This window comes from Chanodichthys erythropterus, chromosome 6, assembly GCF_024489055.1.
Source record: "Chanodichthys erythropterus isolate Z2021 chromosome 6, ASM2448905v1, whole genome shotgun sequence".
NCBI lineage: Eukaryota > Metazoa > Chordata > Actinopteri > Cypriniformes > Xenocyprididae > Chanodichthys > Chanodichthys erythropterus.
Genome location: NC_090226.1, coordinates 9,165,609 through 9,184,931, shown reverse-complemented (window position 1 = coordinate 9,184,931; position 19,323 = coordinate 9,165,609). Strand labels below are relative to the sequence as shown.

Below are 19,323 nucleotides of genomic sequence, written 5' to 3'. Positions count from 1 at the left end.
GCTCGATCTGAGCGACTCAATTGGTCAGGTAAATAGCTGCAAGTTGGCAGGAAGAGCTAGAGAGAGGAGATACATGATGATGTCAACACGGCAGTGAACATTTCGGTCTGGCAAACGCAAGGCCTTTTTTAACCCATCGATTCCTTGATATTAATAGTAATGGTCCGGTGGGATTGTACAAGTAATGTTCTGCTTGATCTCAGAGGTGGTCGTTGTGTCGGGTCTGTCCTTTAAAGCGCATTGCAGCTTTGCTCAAGGACTCTAGCGATCATCTGCAGCATCCGGAGGAGTCCAGATCCTACTGGTATGTAATTCAAAACCATTTCATTGATAAAATCTGGGTGTGTGAGCAAAGATGAGGCTATTTAAATACATTTCAACCACATATGTTGGAAGATGACGCTGATTCCGTTATATTTAGGCCGAATTTGTATTAAATGTATTTATTAAATTACATTTATAGTCACTATTAAAAAGTTAACAGCAACATGTATATTGCACTGATGATTTGTTTAACCAATTGAGACTTGAATTATGTTCCAAGGACACAAAAAATATGATCATGCTTTTTCCTAGTTGAAATATAAATTTCATAAAAGCGGTGTTGGATAAAAGCTTCTGGTAAATGATTAAATGTAACTGTAAATGCAACAAAATTATAGTAATCAAAACTATCCCATATTTTTTTTATGTTTATTTCAATATATATTGTAGTAAATATTAGGTCTGAGCAACATTCAGATAGTTGTACAAATGGATTTGATATACAAAAGGCTGCTTTGAGAGAACTTTGAATTTTAGTGTTGTTAACTAAAATATTATTACTGTAAACACATGAAACGCTGTTAGATCATTAAAAACTATATTGCAAATTAATAATAAACATTTCAGGCTAAGCATTTACACTTATTGTACATTTAATCCCATAGACTGACTTTTAGTGCTGTATTTTTCATCCTCAAAAAATCTTTTTTTTGTTGACAAAAAGCAACAATCACTTATAAATTGATTTAGCTGCATCCGATTTGTCTGGCGCCAAAAACAAACAAACAAAAACAAAACAAAAACAAATAAAGTACTGTCCAGCAGAATCCACACTGGGTCTGAATTGGTTAATATGTAAAAAAAAAAAATCAAATCAAAATGCATCCTAATTTATTAACATAATGGTTTGGCCTTTCAGCTAATTTTTAAAGCATTTTTCAATATGCATTCTCTGTTCTCTGGATACCTCTATGCGCACACACACGCACACACACATTGGCACTATTCCACCTTCTGGCATAACATCAGTTTTAACTGTCATGCACAAAGTGAAGTGATCAGATGCCAGTAAGGCATACCTATAAACCGGCAGATGCACCAATGTTGAGAGCAGGAAGCCGGCGTTCGTTGAAAAACCACAGTCAAATGACACAGGAAGAATGGCAGCAATCACTGCACATGTAACCCTAGAGTAAATCTTTAATCAAACCAACTCAGGACTTTTTTTGCCCTAGTCAAGGAGTTGTTTTTATCTCAGAGGAGCTGGATTGTGACCCTTGCCAAGGACTTGTATGCTGTGCAGCACAGAGATTTGCCCGGGCGAGATTAGACACCATCTGGCTAATTTGACAGGATTGAGAGTGATGAGACTCATCTCGTACTGTCAGAACAAAATAATGCTTGGTGTGTTTGAGTGCATATTTTAGTCTATGTAACCATATGTTTCCTCTCTTCACTATGGTAATTGCGCAAGATATGCGGATCCTGGTGTTCAATGAGATTTTGAGTGTCAGCGCAGGTAAAATTGTGTGTCTGTGACAGTTTGGAGTGCGTTTTTCAGTCGAGTACGTGGAGTGTGTTGCGCAACATATTTAACAATGACCTTTCTGTTGTGTCCCGCTGCAGTCGACAGGCCGATCATAGTAAACTCTCTTGTTAATACTCATTGAATACGTGCTACTTTGATCTCCGTTCAGTGAAATCACCTCTCATTTTCCCTCTTCCTGTCTCTTTGCACTAAGCTCTTTTCACAATGGCTATTTTAGGCCTGGCTGTGCGTCCCTCTTCAGGGGGACTGTATACACTTAATTATCTGGCACTGAATCTTGTAAGCTTCTTACTCGTTGGCTAGGGTTGGAGAGCAGGCACACTAACGTTGTTGCGTTCACGCAGTGGAGGAATGTTATGGTCAGGCAGATTGCCCCCGTCTTGAGGTAAGGCGCTAATACTGAAGGTCTGCAGCTTCTTTGTAAAGAGGGGAATATCTCTTGAGGGGAGTGTTTCACTGCTGTTTTGTTGCAGCCACGTTGCATTTTTCAAATATTTTAGTCATGGTTGAGTCAATGTGTTGCAGAGCCTCAGGATAAACTTTCTTTTTTGGAGAAATTGAATGGGTAGTTGACATAACATGTTCAAGAACTTTTGTTACAACATCAAGATTTTAGATTAAAATGAATGTTTAAGGGAAAAGTGTGTTAATGTATTTTAGAGTATTTAAGAAAACTGCTTTTCCTTTATTGCCCGGCCCAGCTCCTGCTAAACAAACAAACACTTTCTATTTGTCTATTTTATGTTTATATTTGGGGCGTTTTCTCTGAGGAGGCAAAGGAGGCTGTGCCTCCTCAAAAAAATTGGATGAAAAAATAATCCATATTACAAAAACGACACAACACAAAATGTGACATAAGAAAGTGTATAATGGTTATATTAGTTTAAAATACTTTTAGGTGAAGTAAACCATGTTACGCCAGAGGACAGCTGATATTCATTGCCCACATTTAAAGGTGCCCTAGAGGTGCCTTTTCAAAAGATGTAATATAAGTGTAAGGTGTCCCCTGAATGTGTCTGTGAAGTTTCAGCTCAAAATACCCCATAGATTTTTTTTTATTCATTTTTTTAACTGCCTATTTTGAGCCATTATTACATATGCACCGATTAAGCGTGCGGCCCCTTTAAATCTCCCTCTTCCCCGCCCCCGCGAGCTCTCGCTTGCCTTAAACAGCAAACACAAAGTTCACACAGCTAATATAACCCTCAAAATGGATCTTTACAAAGTGTTCATCATGCATACATCGATTCCTGTGAGTATAGTATTTATTTGGATGTTTACATTTGATTCTGAATGAATTTGAGGCTGTGCTCCGTGGTTAACGGCTAATGCTACACTGTTGGAGAGATTTATAAAGAATGAAGTTGTGTTTATGAATTATACAGACTGCAAGTGTTTAAAAATGAAAATAGCAACGGCTCTTGTCTCTGTGAATACAATAAGAAACAATGGTAACTTTAACCACATTTAACAGTATATTAGCAACATGTTAACAAAACATTTAGAAAGACAATTTACAAATATCACTAAAAATATCGTGTTATCATGGATCATGTCAGTTATTATTGCTCCATCTGCCATTTTTCGCTGTTGTTCTTGCTTGCTTACCTAGTCTGATGATTCAGCTGTGCACATCCAGACGTTCTGCCCTTGTGTAAAGCCTCGATCATGGGCTGGCATATGCAAATATTGGGGACATACATATTAATGATCCCGACTGTTACGTAACAGTCAGTGTTATGTTGAGATTCGCCTGTTCTTCAGAGGTCTTTTAAACAAATGAGATTTATATAAGAAGGAGGAAACAATGGAGTTTGAGACTCACTGTATGTCATTTCGATGTACTGAACTCTTGTTATTCAACTATGCCGACGTAAATTAAATTTTAAATCTAGTAGGGCTGGGCGATATATCACATGCTTTTGTCACGCGCATTTCGTCAGTAAAGCCGTTTCCCTGATTACCGCTAAATCACCATCACCTGCTTTCAAATGGAGCGGCATTTAATAGACAGAGCCGTAGTTCACTGATAAGCCACGCAATATTCAAGCGTTCATTATCGAAGGCGATTCATCTGCGATAATGAACGTGATATTGCGTGGCTTATCAGTGAACTACGGCTCTGTCTATTAAATGCCGCGCCATTTGAAAGCAGGTGATGGCGATTTAGCGGTAATCAGGGAAACGGCTTTACTGAAGAAATGCGCGTGACAGTCGCATGCGATATATCGCCCAGCCCTTTAAAGAAAAAGCACCTTTAAAGAAAAAGCAATGTACTGTTGAAAAGAGGAATGGTCTATTTAAATAGGGCTGGGACAAGACATCAATGCCTTGTGAATTGAGAAGTGATTCTGGATAGATTCTGATATTTTCCGTATGTATCGTGATTCTCTCTCAAATCAATTCTGAGCTTAGTTTTCAACAGCAGATTGCACTGCGTGCTTTAGAAACAGACGTACTCTGCTTCCTTCCAATTCCTTACACACACCACTTCAACCTTCTATAAAATAATTATTCATAAAGTTCGAAAAGGCTGAAACGAATCACAATGGTGTTTGTAGTGGGCTGTTTACATTAATCTTGGACCATAAAAGCATTCTGAGGTTTCAAATACATTCTTAGACTCAGCCGGATGCACAAGCGCTCTTCTTCATGAGCATTTTAGCATGCAGTTAAAATACTAGCCTAGTGCACCATCTGCTGTTAAAAACTAAGCTCAGAATCATTTTGCGATGCATTTGGAAAATATCAGAAACAATCCATGAATCGCGATGCATTGATAGTATTGTCCCAGCCCTACTAGAAAATAACATTTGGTTAGACATTAATATTGTGAGGCAAAATGCTGAAAATGTCAACTGTTACCTTTCAACTATGTTACTGTCATTTTCAACTATGTATTAGATTTTTTTTTACATTTTAAATATCTAGACTGTTGCTTTTGACATTATTTCAGAGTATAGTTCACCTTCACATGGACTGGAGTTTTGCATTACATTTTTAAAACTGTCAAAATGATCTGATTTATGATAAAAACGTTCGTCCTTAGTGACTGCTGAGAAAAATTCTTGTAAAAATAATCACTGTACATATGGCAGAATAAAACATTCTATACATTTATATATGTACACATTATATAAATTATTATTTTTTTTGAATATTTGAGTTGCAGTGTAGTAGGGAAGCTTGTTTCTGCCACGGAATTAAAAAAAAAAAAAGATAATTTTGACTCTTTTTCTCAGAATTGCGAGATATAAACTTGCAGTTCTGACTTTTTCCTCACAATTCAGACTATTGTAATTACAAGTTTATATTAGCAATTCTAAAAAAGTCAGCATTGAAAGTATATATAATTAAATTCTGAGAAAATTAAAAGTCAGAATTGTGAGATGTAAACTTGGAATTGCAAGAAAAAAAGTTAGAATTGTTTGACTAAAAAGTCGCGATTACCTTTTTTATATTTATTCAGTGGCGGAAACAAGCTTCCATAGTGTAGCACTTAATCAGAGTGTGTGTAGTGATGTACAGTTTGTCTGTAACATAGCTGACAAACATGTCAGGGAAAACATATTTTACTTTTGCAATATCCAAATATGATTAAGCTTTGCAACTAGCAGATATGTTACACTGATAAAATATACAAGCTGAAACCAATAGATGTTTTATTGAGACAGCATATTGTTGTGATGTTGATGTGAAATTTACCCTAAATTATAGACTGACTCAACCTTTAAATTTATATTTGTTTGATGTTAGTTAGATGAACAGTGAGTGCCTGGACATATCCAGAGCTTTAAATGAAGCAAAAAACAGTGTATAACAACAGCTGTACTGTAAGTGCAGTTAGCACTGCTTCCTCTAGGCTATCTTTGGTCATGTCTTGACAGCACAAGTAGGATCTGGGATGTTGGCAGATTTTGTTTAGCGTGTAAAGCATCTGTTATATTCACCTCAGATTCACTCCCAAACCACCAGCACAGCACTGCTGTCTAATCAGAGCAGAGCACACTCCTCCTCACCGTCACACTGCCATATGCAGAGACTGCCATTTTAAGAGCTGCATACAAACATACATAAACAACACAGACGTCCAGAATGAGGACAGAATGGGGCAACACCTGCGTGTGTTTGCACTATTAAGCTCTCAGTTTGGAACATGAGCCCACGGTTGTCGTAGTAACTGTGATGCTCTGTGTGTTGGGCAGGTGTGTGAGCTTTAATGGAGTTTTTGAGCGGGATGCGTGCGACTTCTTTTTATCTGCCGGCTGTTTGACCAGAGATCAAGAGACATGGAGAATCTGAGCCACATCTCTCCTTGTCTACACTTGTGAGCTGGGTTTGAGTCAGGTGAGCCACAATGAACATTAAAATGGTTTTGAGTAAAAACACTGGTGAATTTGCACATTTTAAAACAATTGTAATACAATAACACAAATGAAAACATGGGAATTATGTAGTGACCAAAAAATGTTGAACAAATCAAAGCATCTTATATTTCCAGGGATTCTTTGAAGAAGAAAAAAAACACACTTGGTTTTCTGGTCTTAGGTGGTTTAAACGGGTCTACTAGATGGTCTCCTAGCTAAAAAGCAGAGATGAAAAGATATGAAAAATTTATGTCACGATTATAGTGACCAAAATGATTGATTTCACCAAATTTTATGTTGAAAATTAGCAGCACTTTTTGTTTGTATAAATATTGAAATAATAAATTTAACAATGACGTCCAATTTTTAAATGACCAAAAATGTTGATTGAGTGAATTAAAACATTTTATCTACTAACTTGTTCAAATAAAGTTTTGAAAAAAAAAAAAAAGTTTTATAAAATGATAAACCTTACATTTCAGTCTTTAAAGAAAAGGGAAGAATCAAAAATATGATTACAATTTTTTTTTTTAATTTGTAGAATGCCCATTAGCTTATTTTCCATTAACCGGTTGAGCATAATGGCTGAATCAATTTAACTCTGAAAATCTACTCTCTGCCAGTAGGTGGCGCTTATGGAACAGCATAAATATTATAGCTGTTTACCCGGTAACCTCCATGGTTGCGCTGACTTTGAGGCACGGAGGTGAGATGAAAAGAAAATGCCATCGAATCTTTTCTGAAGACAGTCAGTCCCCTTCAGAGATGCATTCATTTAACGTTAATTAATTAATTAACACATTTCTTTCATATAATAATTACTCTAAGCACTCTTGTAAAACCTCACAGCTTTCCGCCATGTTTTCACACAAAACGAAACATACGTTGCATGCTCGCCTTCGTGAGACTGTTGCTTAATGCTGGGCTGTATTTATTTACCGTGAGTTTTTCAATTCGTGTAAATCAAATGAGGTTTTAATAATTACGAAACTGTAATATTAACCGTCATCTTCAGCCTTATTAAAAAGTGACCAAAACTCACGAAAACCAGGCGACTGACCGGTGTGACCAAGAAGGGAGACCAAATAAGACCAGCAAACCAGATTAGGCTCTGTTTAATCTTCTATATTTACTGTATTTTCTGCTTGGCCTAAGTTATTCACAAAAAAAAAAAAAAAAAAAAATTGTAAAGAAATTCATATGTTCACTGGTGTCCAAACGTTTGCTGTTTGATTAGAGTCTCTCATGCTCACCGATGAAGGATTTATTTGTTCAGAAATACAGCAATAACAGTACTATTGTCAAATATTACAATTTAAAATGTGTTTTCTGTTTTAATATATTTTGAAATGTAATTTATTCGTCTGATGGCAGTGTTGAAGTAGCCATTAAAAGGGTCATTATCCTTCAGAAATCATTCTAATAAACATTTATTAATTTCAATGTTGAGAACAGTTTTGCTTTATATTTTTGTGGAAATTGTGATACATTTTTGTTCTCCAGGATTCTTTGATAAATGGAAAGTTCAAAATAACAGCATTTATTGGAAATATAAATCTTTTGTAATATTATAAATGTCACTTTTCATCAATTTAATAGGCTAATTTATCCTTGCTAAATAAAAGTATTAATTTCTTTAAAAATAATAATTTTACTGACCCCAAACTTTTGAAAGGTAGTGTTGATATAGTTTATATTTGTCCCAAATAACTAATTTTAGGTATTTAAGCAAACTTTTACATCAAAAGTTTAAGATTTATATATAAGTTTATATATATATATATATATCTTTATCTGTGACAGAGAAAATGCCATTTAAAAACCAGCCATAAAACTGTTTTGCATTACTTAATGGAATAATGCAAAATATATTCATAGTTGATATATTTGCCTGGCAAATTCTCTCATTTCAGTGACTGACCGGTGTGGTGTAGTTAATTCTGGGCCATGATTTTGGTACAAGTGTGGTACTAATATCATTTAATACATTTTTCTTTACATGTTTTTCTTACTGTCTTCATATTTCCCTTATTTTCTCTGTCAGGAGGACCATGCTCTGCTCAGAGCGTGGGGTGGTGGAGGAATGGCTTTCAGAGTTCAAGGTGAGAAATTTGACATCCTAGTAGGCTTTAATATGGTGTTTTTTATATAGCTCAGTCAAATTAAGTCTTCCCTTCCCAAGTGATCTGAGCACAGGGTCCCATTAACCACATTTGGATTCAGAATCTCAAACACAAGAGAGGAATATTTCTGTCTCCAAGTTAATTCAATTCCAGGCCGATTCAGGTCGAGGCTGTGTAATGCCAACCACCGTTTCTCCTCTTTAGACCTTACCTGACGAGCAAATCCGTAGCTATTCTGGCAGCCTGCGTCTGAAGAAAGCTTTGGTTCCTGCTCTCTATGCTGTTATTCGGGAGCAGCCCTGCAGTGAGGTACGATTTATGTTTTATTTAAAAATGTTATGGGTATTTTCTTGTCAGAAGGGTGTTGTGTTGGTTGATGATTCCTTCTGAAAGCAAAGTTTTCAAAGGTAGCTTGAAATGGCATGATGTGGGTTGTGACTTGATTTTATTTATTCAGATTATTCAGTGCTGTTATTGTTAACTAAAACTGAAAGCTCACATAAAATAAAACTTAAATGTTGGATGAAAAACTTGAAAATAGTCTAGGCTATTTGTTTTATAAATGCTTTTTGTTATACTGGTTGAAACTTTCTACACATCCTGACAGCAATCAATAATACAAGTGGTCTAAGTATTCAAACATGTACATATTCCTTCTGAGGAAGTCTCAGGACGAAAAAAATGTTCATCCAATCACTGCATTTGGTCTGATGCGTTTTTTTTCTCTCTTTTTTTCTTCATGTTGCAAAGGAGTGTTCCTTTCGGTGCCTATATTTCATACTGTCTCATTCACTTTATATCACTGTCATTTTTTTCTTCCTTCCTCTCTAGCTGCTGGCTCCGGTGTGTCATCAGTTGTTTGAATTGTACCGGAGCTCAGAGGAGGGTTTGCGACGGTTTACCCTGCAGTTCCTACCTGAACTCATCTGGGTGTATTTGCGTCATTCAGCCAGCAGAGAGCGCTACCGCAATGGCTGCGTAGAAGCCCTGCTACTTGGGATCTATAACCTGGTGAGAGATTTGTGATTGTTGCTTGCATTACCTGTGATTTCCTGAAATTCAATATCTGAATTTGACATACGGTATGTGCACATCTTTTGTTATAGGAAATTGTGGACAGTAAAGGAAATGGCAAGCTGCTGTCATTCACCATACCAACTCTCTCTAAGCCTTCAATATACCATGAGGTACGAAGTGAAGTGTAATACAAACTTTTTAATCTGACCTTTATCGGATGTCTGAGCTAGAGGAGGTATCGGTGTCAGATCAATGAAGATGATTTATCCTGTTGGTACACTTACAAAAAGCAGATCTGGTTTCATTTTGCTTGGTGCAGGATACTAGACAGTAATGCACCAACCTACAAAGAGCCAGAAAGCCTAGATTTTTACAAAACTAAGGTTTCTTGGATGGTTTCTGGGGTGTTCTAGGAGATGCAAAATCTGAGAAAACCATCTGGTTTGCTGGTATTAGCTGGTTTAATCTAGCTCTTGTGTTCGGTTCAAAATCTGGGTATGATTGTTATGCTCGGGGTCAAATTGACCCTAATTGGATTCAGTACAATTCACAAATAACCATATAATGAAAGAAAAAAGAAAAAATCTGTTAAATCAGCAAACTTTTAACATAAATACTTAACACATTACCAAAAAAGGAAAAAATATGATTTTTAAAAATGTATTTAACAACTATGTGAATATTATAAAACGGTATTATAACTAATTTTAACATTTTTAAAAACATTTTAGACAAGAAGTGTGCTTTTCCTAAGCTCAAATTTGCAAAATAATTGGTTAAATGTCTCTCAAACGGAACATGCATTAACTGTTAAAAATGTGCGCTTTTGATGCAGAGAAATTTCTTCGCATTAAAGTAGAGATGAATCGGTCGACCGACTATAAATCTGAATCGGCCAGTTCCCGATGATGTGTATGGAGCAAAAATCATCCAGAAATGGGTCAAATTGACATGCAACTTAATATAAGGGCTAGTTTAATAATAATATAATGTCTTAGCTGGTTTAAGATGGTCGCCCACCTTTGCCAAACTGGTATTTATCTGGATTAGCTGGGAGGCCAGATTGTTCATCTGAAAAGTGCCCCTTCTAAAACTAGCCAATAGACCAGGCAAACCAGCTTGGACTGGTTTCAGCAGGATAAACTCCATCTGACACTTGTTTACATGCTCTGCCAATGAAAATTGGGGGCAGTTGTGGCCTAGTTAGAGATTCGGACTTGTAATCCGAAGGTTGTGGGTTCGAGTCTCGGTACCGGCAGGAAATGTATGTCTGGGGAGTGAATGAACAGTGCTTATTTACATTCTCATTACCTACAACTGTTGTGCCCTTGAGCAAGGCACCTAACCCCCAATCGCTCCCCGGGCGCCGCAACAACTAAAAAAATGGCTGCCCACTGCTCCAGGTGTGTGTTCATGGTGTGTGTACAATAATCACTGCTGTGTGTGTGCACTTGGATGGGTGAAATGCAGAGCACAACTTGGGACACCATACTTGGGTACACGTCACACATGTCACTCCACTTAAAATAACTGCCATTTCACAAGTGATATCATATAGAATGTTTCCATTTAACTTAATAAGGCTGTAAATGCTTAATTAAATTGAATATTCAATAACTATTTTATGGTTATTATTTGTAGGCCTTAAATGAATGAGAAATTAAAGCCGAATACACTTATTTTTAACGCAGCCATCCAGCCTGGGGTCCATGGCGTTAACCGAGGGAGCCCTGAACCAGCACGACCTCATCCGGGTGGTGTACAGCGGTCTGCTATCTCAGAGAGAGACGGTCACCTCACAGAACAGGTGTGTTTTGTTTTTTTGCCGGACTGAGGTTTTGTGCTTATCCTTCTTGTGGAGAAAGTAGGTTGATGTGTGGAATATTTCTGGGCATTTGATTAATCGTGCTATCGCCTGCTGGACCGTTTTATTGCCATGACTCAGCTGTTACTCTTTCCTACAGGCTGAAATGGGCTGTAATGGTATCTCAGCATTTTTATTTCATTAAACCGCTGCCGGAGCTTCCTGACAGCGAGATCTGTGCAGATGTAGTGTGATTTGTTATTACCCATTCCACCGGCTAGATACACGGCGACAGTCGCTGACTCATAATGTACCGCTGTCTGATTTGTCGATGTAAAATTATGCAGATGTCAGAGGGGGTTATGTAAAAGCAGTGTGTGTGTGTGTGTGTGTGTGTGTGTGTGTGTCTGTGTGTCTCTCCTGCAGGTTTGAGGTGCTGTCTTTTTTAATGCTCTGCTACAACTCAGCCGTGGTCTTTATGCCTGCATCCTCCCACCAATCGGCTTGCAGAATGAGTACACGGTAAGGGGGGCGCATGAGTTCTCTTTTTCTGCTAACGATCTGGGAACATCTTGGCTTGTCTGTCACTCTGGCTGTCTCACTCTCTCTGAAATGTATTGCTGGAACAGGCAGATATGATTAAATGGATTAAATGGAATATTGATTTAGAGAGAGACAGAGAGAGTAAAGGGTTTCTGTGGCTGTTCATAGCATTAGTATAAAGTCCTCCATATAAACATGTCATTAGAGATTCTCTATGAATCTCACTCTTCATGCAGGCTGTGTGTGAGCGGTTACCCACGACAGCAGCAAAAGTCGTGGAAGGAGCCGTATAACCGTGTGCGATTGGAGCCAGAGTTTATGGTGCAGATGCTGACTGCTGTTTACCATGCCATGTAAGTTGTATCTCCATTATAGCATTATAGTTGTCACTTTTTTTTTTTTGTTCCATGCCACTATTCTTCTCTAATAAGAGGGTTTTTTTGATATAGATGTTGAATAATTTCTGCTGAATGCTAAAGATGCATTGTTGTCTGGTAATTTTGATCAAATAAATGCTTCCTTGGTAAGCGTAAGAGACTTCTTCAAAAACATTTTCAACATTCAGACTATTAAATGGAAGTGTATTTCTAAGCAGCATCCAAATCTACTTTCTTTTTACATTAGTTAGAGAAGGAAATGTATTATATATTTAATTCCTGTTAATTCTCAATTAACGGTTTGAGTGGTGTGCTAATGATCTCATCTGCATAATGATTCTCTCTCCCATCAACTCCAGTTATAATGGGCAGTGGGATCTGGGGAGGGAAGCTTTGGATGACATCCTCTACCGAGCACAGCTAGACCTTCATGCCCAGCCATTACTGGTAAGTCATCAGCTCTCTGCACACCAATGTATTATGTGAAATGCTTTTGTTACAGAAATATACAGTGGGGTCTGAGACACTGAATTTGTTTTTTATTATTATTATTTAAACCTGGAAAAATCTGTGTTTTTGAAAAGGAAAAAAAGTCAAATAAATAAATATTACAACATTAAAATATTTAAGATTTCTTGGTCTGTAATAAAATTAGCAAATTTCAATTTCAAACATATAAACAGATGTTTTTGCTTCCATTGATCCACAAAATTCTCTTTGTATCATTTTCAAATTATGCATGAACAGTGTGTTTGAAATCGGCCCCTATTACCCTCATTCAGCATTCCCTACATTACTTAACTAATATAGTCCACTTGAAGGAGTGAATGAAAACATTAACAATTTGAGAACAATATAACAGTAATAATAATTTGCACGGTTTGGGTTGATTCGAGCTAAGCGATCGTTAGATTTAATCATCATTGGCAGCACAATTTATTGTAGGCCTAATGCTTTTTTCCTCAGTTGGTCAGAACAAAAGTGGCAGAAATGTTACTTACTTGCTCAGATGATATTTTCCAGTGAAAATTCTTATATTGGTCAAACTTTCAAGACATAGAATCTGTGATTCTGAAATACAGCAAATATTACATTCATTCGCGCTGATATCACGTACAGATAACTGTTCCGCATATGACTGCAATTGCAGGTTTCTAACAAGAAATGGCGACGAAGAGGAAAAATCACTCTGCAGCTTCAATTAAACAATTTAATAATCAATTAAAAAGGAAATTATATGTATATGATATTATGGTCTAACTACATTGGACCAGTGGTTTGGATGAATGGATGGATGGATAGATGATTGAGCTGTGGGCGCCATCTTCTGGTGGGACATTGGAATTCATTCAATATGACCCTCACAGTGTATTATAGGTGTTCTCTGGCCATTGTGTGTATATCAGTTGTACATACGTTATTGCAGTGCATTATGGGACTGAATAAATGCACCTGACAATGTCTATTATTGTTTCGGACACTACTACAAATGGCTGTCCTCTCAAATAGTGCCCTATATAGGGGCGATTTCAGACACAGTCCAGGTTTTACACAATCTTGTGGAATTCATACAGCTCAAGTGCTGCTGCCATTAAACCAAAAGGTAGAACAACAAATATGTTAAGTAATTAAATTAAAATTCATGAAAATCTTTGAATTTACCTTGTTCTCATGTTACCCTGAAAATATAATTTAAAATCTTTTTTTAAATTTAATTACAAAAAATGCAAAATAGTTGCATTTTCACTGGTGGTTTGACTTTTGGACCCCACTGTACTGTACTAGTGATGTGGGAGTTGTAGTTTTTGCCACAATAAAATTGCCTCCATGTATAATGAAGTCTTTTAAGAGCAACATTTAAATTTTAATTATTAATGGAAAGTAATATTTGCATTACGTTGACCCCTGATCCTCAGGTGGCAAATGCAATTAGTCGCTCACTTCCGTCCCGTCCTCCGGAGGGCTCACGGAACCTTCTGGAGGTGGAAGTAACTCATGCTGGGAGATGCATCTCACAGGCAGCTGTCACTGCCGCCTCCATTCGTCGCCTCCGCTGGAAACGAGAGGGTACGTGAAATATGCACACACACACACAGCCTTTTATAACAATCTTTTTATTTTGGTTGCTTTTCGCTTATTTGTTTCCTTAATGATAGTTAAAATCATAATGAGAACATTAACGTGCCATCCTCAACAGTCCCTCCATTGCATCCATTCAAGCATCAGGAAGAGGAGGCCATTTTTGTGTGTGAAATGTTCCATCTGTCAGCATCATATTTAGTTCACTCACTGTCTTCACCTCAGATTGTTTTGATTTCTCAACCACGGCTGAATTCTACGCCTCCATCACCCCCAGCCGATTCACTCCCCCGGAGAGACCAGACAATCCTGTGCCATGTGGGCGGATAAAGTGCACCATTCACCTAACCTTGCAAGGGGGTAGGCAGGGCTCAGGATCATCTCACCTTTACACCACGTCCTAACCAGACGTGATGCGATAAGATTCTCTGATTAACATGGAAAAGATACCCTTTGTCGCGTGCCACATCTGGTTAGGACGTGGTGTTAGACAGTCCATGCACAAGCCCTGCCCTTGTTCGTCATAGAAAGTGTTCATTCTAAAAATTAATATGAAAATATTATCAATATTAAAAAGACCCCACTGCATGGAAAACTTCCTCCTGCCTGTTACTAGTGTCTCCACATAACTTAGTGTATTGTGATCATTTGTGTTTAATCCTTTCATTTGTGATCAGTTTTGTTTTAGAAGCCTTTTACAGTGCTTGCAAGGCAAGATGAATGATATTCCTCTTCTTTTTCATCACTACGAATTCATTTAGCTTAAGCTACTTAATGTACAGATTTATTAAAACATCGTTTTGTGGAAAATTTTGTAGTGCACTATACTTTCATCTTAAATTTCTTAAAAGGTAATTCCCCTTAGATTTTTCATTGATTTAAATGTTCTGCATTCAAAATAGTAATAATATTTGCATACTGAACTGTGATTGGCCTACTTTTGGTACATTCAAGTCATGATCCTATAGTGTTTCAAAACTGAGTGCACATGAATACCATGTCATAATTACCAATAGTGGCCAAAAGTGATGGCCGGAGGGGAATTTTGTTTTAGTGAGCCCGTTTGATTAAACCATCAATTTTTTTTAAATAATTTAAATATTATTGAAGAACAAAACACTAAACTTGGTTAAGGTTTTTATCTGACAAAATTATGTGGGGGAAACTATGAAACTTTAATTTTACTATGAAAAAAAATGCTTAAAAAGCATACATATTTTGTTGGTTCTCTCTTGTTTTTGCATATGTTCATAGATTTCTTTGTATGACAGCTTGGCCAAATATTATGTTTGAACAATTTGGCATGTTTCATTGCGTTACCACAAATAAAACAACTGATTCATAATAAACCCAATATGTAATATGATCACAAAATCGTGAACACACTTTTAATAATATTTTAATTGAGGGTGAAGATGTCAATTTTCCTTGGCTAGACATCACTTTTGGCCATTACTGTAGTTGTCAATGTTGACTGTAATGTTTTGTGTAAAATTAATCCAAAATAGTGATAAAAATTGCTTGAATTTACTACTCGATGGACCATTTGTCAATTGCACATGTGCATCCTTTGTGCACCTCCATGTCATCCAAGATGTTTGTCTTTCTTTCTTCAGTCGAAAAGAAAAAAGTTTTTTTTGAGGAAAACATTCCAGAATTTTTCTCCATATAGTGGGTTCAACGGGTTGAAGGTCCAAATTTCAGTTTCAGTGCTGCTTCAAAGCGCCTCTACATGATCCCACCCGAGGAATAAGGGTCTTGTCTAGTGAAACAATCGGTCATTTTCTAACTTTTTTTTTTTTTTTTTTTTTTTTGGAAATGATATACTTTTTAATCACAAATGCTTGTCATGCACTAGCTCTGCGATGCGCCACACATTACATAATCACGTATGAAAGGTCACGCATGAAGTAGTTGGAAGCACCGATTCAAATGACCTTTAACGGCATATAATTTTTATTTTTGACCGATCGTTTTGCTAGATAAGGCCTTTGTTCCTCAGCTGGGATCATTTGAAGCTGCACTGAAACTGCAATTTGGTAACAGTTGAAGTCCACTTTAGGGAGAAAAATCCTGATTTGTTTTCCTTAATTTATTTTCAACTGAAGAAAGACACACAAACATCTTGGATGACATGGTGGTGAGTAAATTATCAGGAAATTTTAATTCTGAAGCGAACTAATCCTTTAAACGGTAGTGTAATTACATACTGAGTTGTGATTCTTGAATCATCTTGTCAGAGTTCACCAACAAAATTTCCCCCGTGCCCGAGTTTCCAACGCTCACATGTAGCGAACGAAGACTAGTGTAACCTCAGCTTGACACTTCAAAGACGGTGTCATGTTGTTTTCTACCAGCTGTGAGGCTGTGTTGGAGAATTAAAGTGCCGAGTGTCAAAGCAGCTTAGATGCAGCATTTCACAGAGGCCGATCCAAAAGCTCAAGCTTATTTCTAAGCTCACCTACCACTATTCTGTTGCTGCCTTGCAAGCGCTGTTATTTCCTCCGGTATATTCAAATCTAGTTAATCCAACGTTTTTTTTTTCTTTTCTCTGCCTCATTTTCCCCTCGTTGTGTTTTAGATGCCGACGGTGTGAGCTGCGGAGAGGACTCTTTTGACCCAGATGAAGGGTTTTCCTCTGGGGCTTCCAGCAGCAGCCAGCCCAGCAGCGTGAAACGTGACTGGGTCATAACTGGCGTTCGACCTTCCCGAGATCCAGGAGCCAGGCAGAGGGAGAGCACGTCGGCCGACACCAGAGCCGCCCTCCGAAGCCTCCACCAACGGCACCAGTCCCCTCCCCCCACCGTCAGCCTCCGTACCGCAGAGAGCAGCCGCAGCCCGAGTCCCAGCGCTCCGAGACGCTTTCTGGACCCGCACTACATCTCTCCCTTTGCTGGTGTGCCACCCAAAACCAGCAGCACGTCTTCAAGCAAGTCTCTTGACTGTACCGGCCTCAACGGCTCATCGGGACCCACTGATAGCCTGTCGCTGGGAAGCCTCAGCGCAGACAGGGCTCACTATCTGTCGGCCATCAGCTTGCAGGAGGAACGTCTTGGGCGAGCGGCGCGGAGCCAGGATCTCCTTTCTCCCGGGAGTCCGTTCTCCTCTGGAAGCCCGTTGTCCAAACAGTCTCGATCACCCAGTTTTAATATGCAGATTATATCACAGGTCTAGAATGATTTTGCTGGGCTATGTGTGTGCAAGAATGAGAGAAAGGGAGAGAGAGAGTAGCAGAAATGTTAACGTGCATGCGTACGAGCATGTTGTCTTACGGTGTGCGTGTGAATGTGTTTGAATGAGGGTGTGCTCATACACTTTTATTTGATCACTACATTATGCACTCGGGTTCGGTGTGGAGGAAATATTTGTTTTGCACAATGGACCTATTCAAGTGTACAATGATCCGAGACTGTTTTAAATGTGCCATACAAACAAACAATAACAACATGGTGTTAAGAGGAGCAAACATTACCGTATCAGAGCAATGAAACTTCAAAAACCGACAATCACGGTCAATGCATCGAGAAAGGCCTGATAGTGCATGATCCAAAGAGTTTTATCCAGCCCAGCTGTACTGTAGGTCGTCCTGAAGAAATCCTCTTCCGTGTCACCGTTTCGGTTTGTGCTGATTGAGCCCGCTTACTGTTGCCTGTGCTGTCCACCCACCTTAGAAAATAAATCGTGTGGACTGCCTCAATGAAACGCTATGTTGTGAAAAAAATAAACCGTATATGTTGTACTTTGGAACAGGTTTATATTTTAAATTGTGTATATTTGTGTAAATGATTATTGTACCATAGAAAGAGTATATGCTAACAGAATCTATATTGCTTGTACAGAGATAGAAAGCTATCTGCTGAATGGTGAATAAATGTGCTGTTCATGGGAGCGCAGTCTTGTTTTTTTTCACGTATTTTGACCTAACGGATACTTTATATGGGGATTATTATGTATATCATATGGTGGACATGTATTACATATATATACAGTGTTTGTTGTTGTTGTTGGTATTTTTTGAAAGAAGTGTCTTATGCTCACCAAGGCTGTATTTATTAAAACAAAAATGCAGTAAAAACGGTAACATTTTGAAATATTAAAATTTAAAATAACTGTTTTCTATTTTAATATATTAAAAAGTAAAATAGTCTGTCATTTACTCCTGTGATGGCAAAGTTGAATTTTCAGCATCATTACTCCAGTCTTCAGTGTCTCATGATCCTTCAGAAATCATTCTAATATGCTGATTTGGGTGCACAAAAATGGTAGCTGAAAATTCAGCTTTGCTGTCACAGGAATAAATTATTTATATTAACATATAAAATTTGAGCGGTAGTGTATATACATGTATAGACTATCTAAGAGAGAGAGATACATGTAAGATAGTGCTTTGATGAAAAGGTCCAGCAGAGGGAGACAGAGGACTGAAAACGCACACCAATCATTGAATGTTAAAACACATTTGCTGTATCTGATTAAAGGGAAAACTTTAAATGAGTTTAAAATCTAAATATGTCTACTATATGTACAAATGCATAGAAAGATTAAAATTTATCAGATGCAGTCTAATACAGTGGTTCTCAAACAGGGGGCCGGGACCCACAGAGGGGACGACAAGATGACTAAAAATGAAATAACCAGGATTCCTGATTCCTTGAATGTATGAGGGAATTTTAAGTATGATTACTAGACCTAGAAAAGTCATGGAAATGAATAAAATGATTATATATATATATATATATATATATATATATATATATATATATATATATATATATATATATATATATATATAATATATATATAATATATATATATATAATATATATATATATATATATATATATATATATATATAAATGAATATAAATTGTTCTAGTTATATCAGGCTCTAAAATATTTGATCAGATTTAAATTGCTCTTTGTCAGTAAAAAATATGTATGATAAATGGTTAGAAAAGTTGATTCATTCAAGTTCATTTGTTAAAAAAGTGTACCCTGAAGAACATTCAGTTATTGAAACTTAAGAATTATGGAATTTAATAATTTATAATTATTTTATTTAATTATTTTAATATATTGCCACTCCTAGTTTTTGTTTCTTTGAAAAACTTTGGAGTCAAAAAGGTTGGCTGGAAAGTGTCCTTTTTAACATACAGCAGAGTTTGAATTTTTTAAGAGGTGGGGTTGGTTACAAAACTTC

General features: G+C 37.2%; 1 protein-coding gene across 2 annotated transcripts; it reads left to right on the top strand.

The window, feature by feature from the left end:
* Window positions 1–61: 61 nt before the first annotated feature.
* On the top strand, window positions 62–18,058 carry LOC137021024 (hyccin 2). 2 transcript variants are annotated; one of them, XM_067387200.1, is made up of 13 exons: window positions 62–304; window positions 6,019–6,160; window positions 8,225–8,282; window positions 8,508–8,612; window positions 9,135–9,314; window positions 9,410–9,490; window positions 11,012–11,127; window positions 11,551–11,646; window positions 11,904–12,020; window positions 12,404–12,491; window positions 13,961–14,111; window positions 14,349–14,483; window positions 16,705–18,058. In XM_067387200.1, the coding sequence occupies exons 3-13, from the start codon at window positions 8,232–8,234 to the stop codon at window positions 17,295–17,297; spliced, it is 1,713 nt and encodes a 570-aa protein (XP_067243301.1). In that variant the 5' UTR covers window positions 62–304; window positions 6,019–6,160; window positions 8,225–8,231; the 3' UTR covers window positions 17,298–18,058. The 2 variants fall into 2 exon arrangements, with proteins under 2 accessions (XP_067243301.1, XP_067243302.1); XM_067387201.1 differs by lacking the exon at window positions 14,349–14,483.
* Window positions 18,059–19,323: the final 1,265 nt, after the last annotated feature.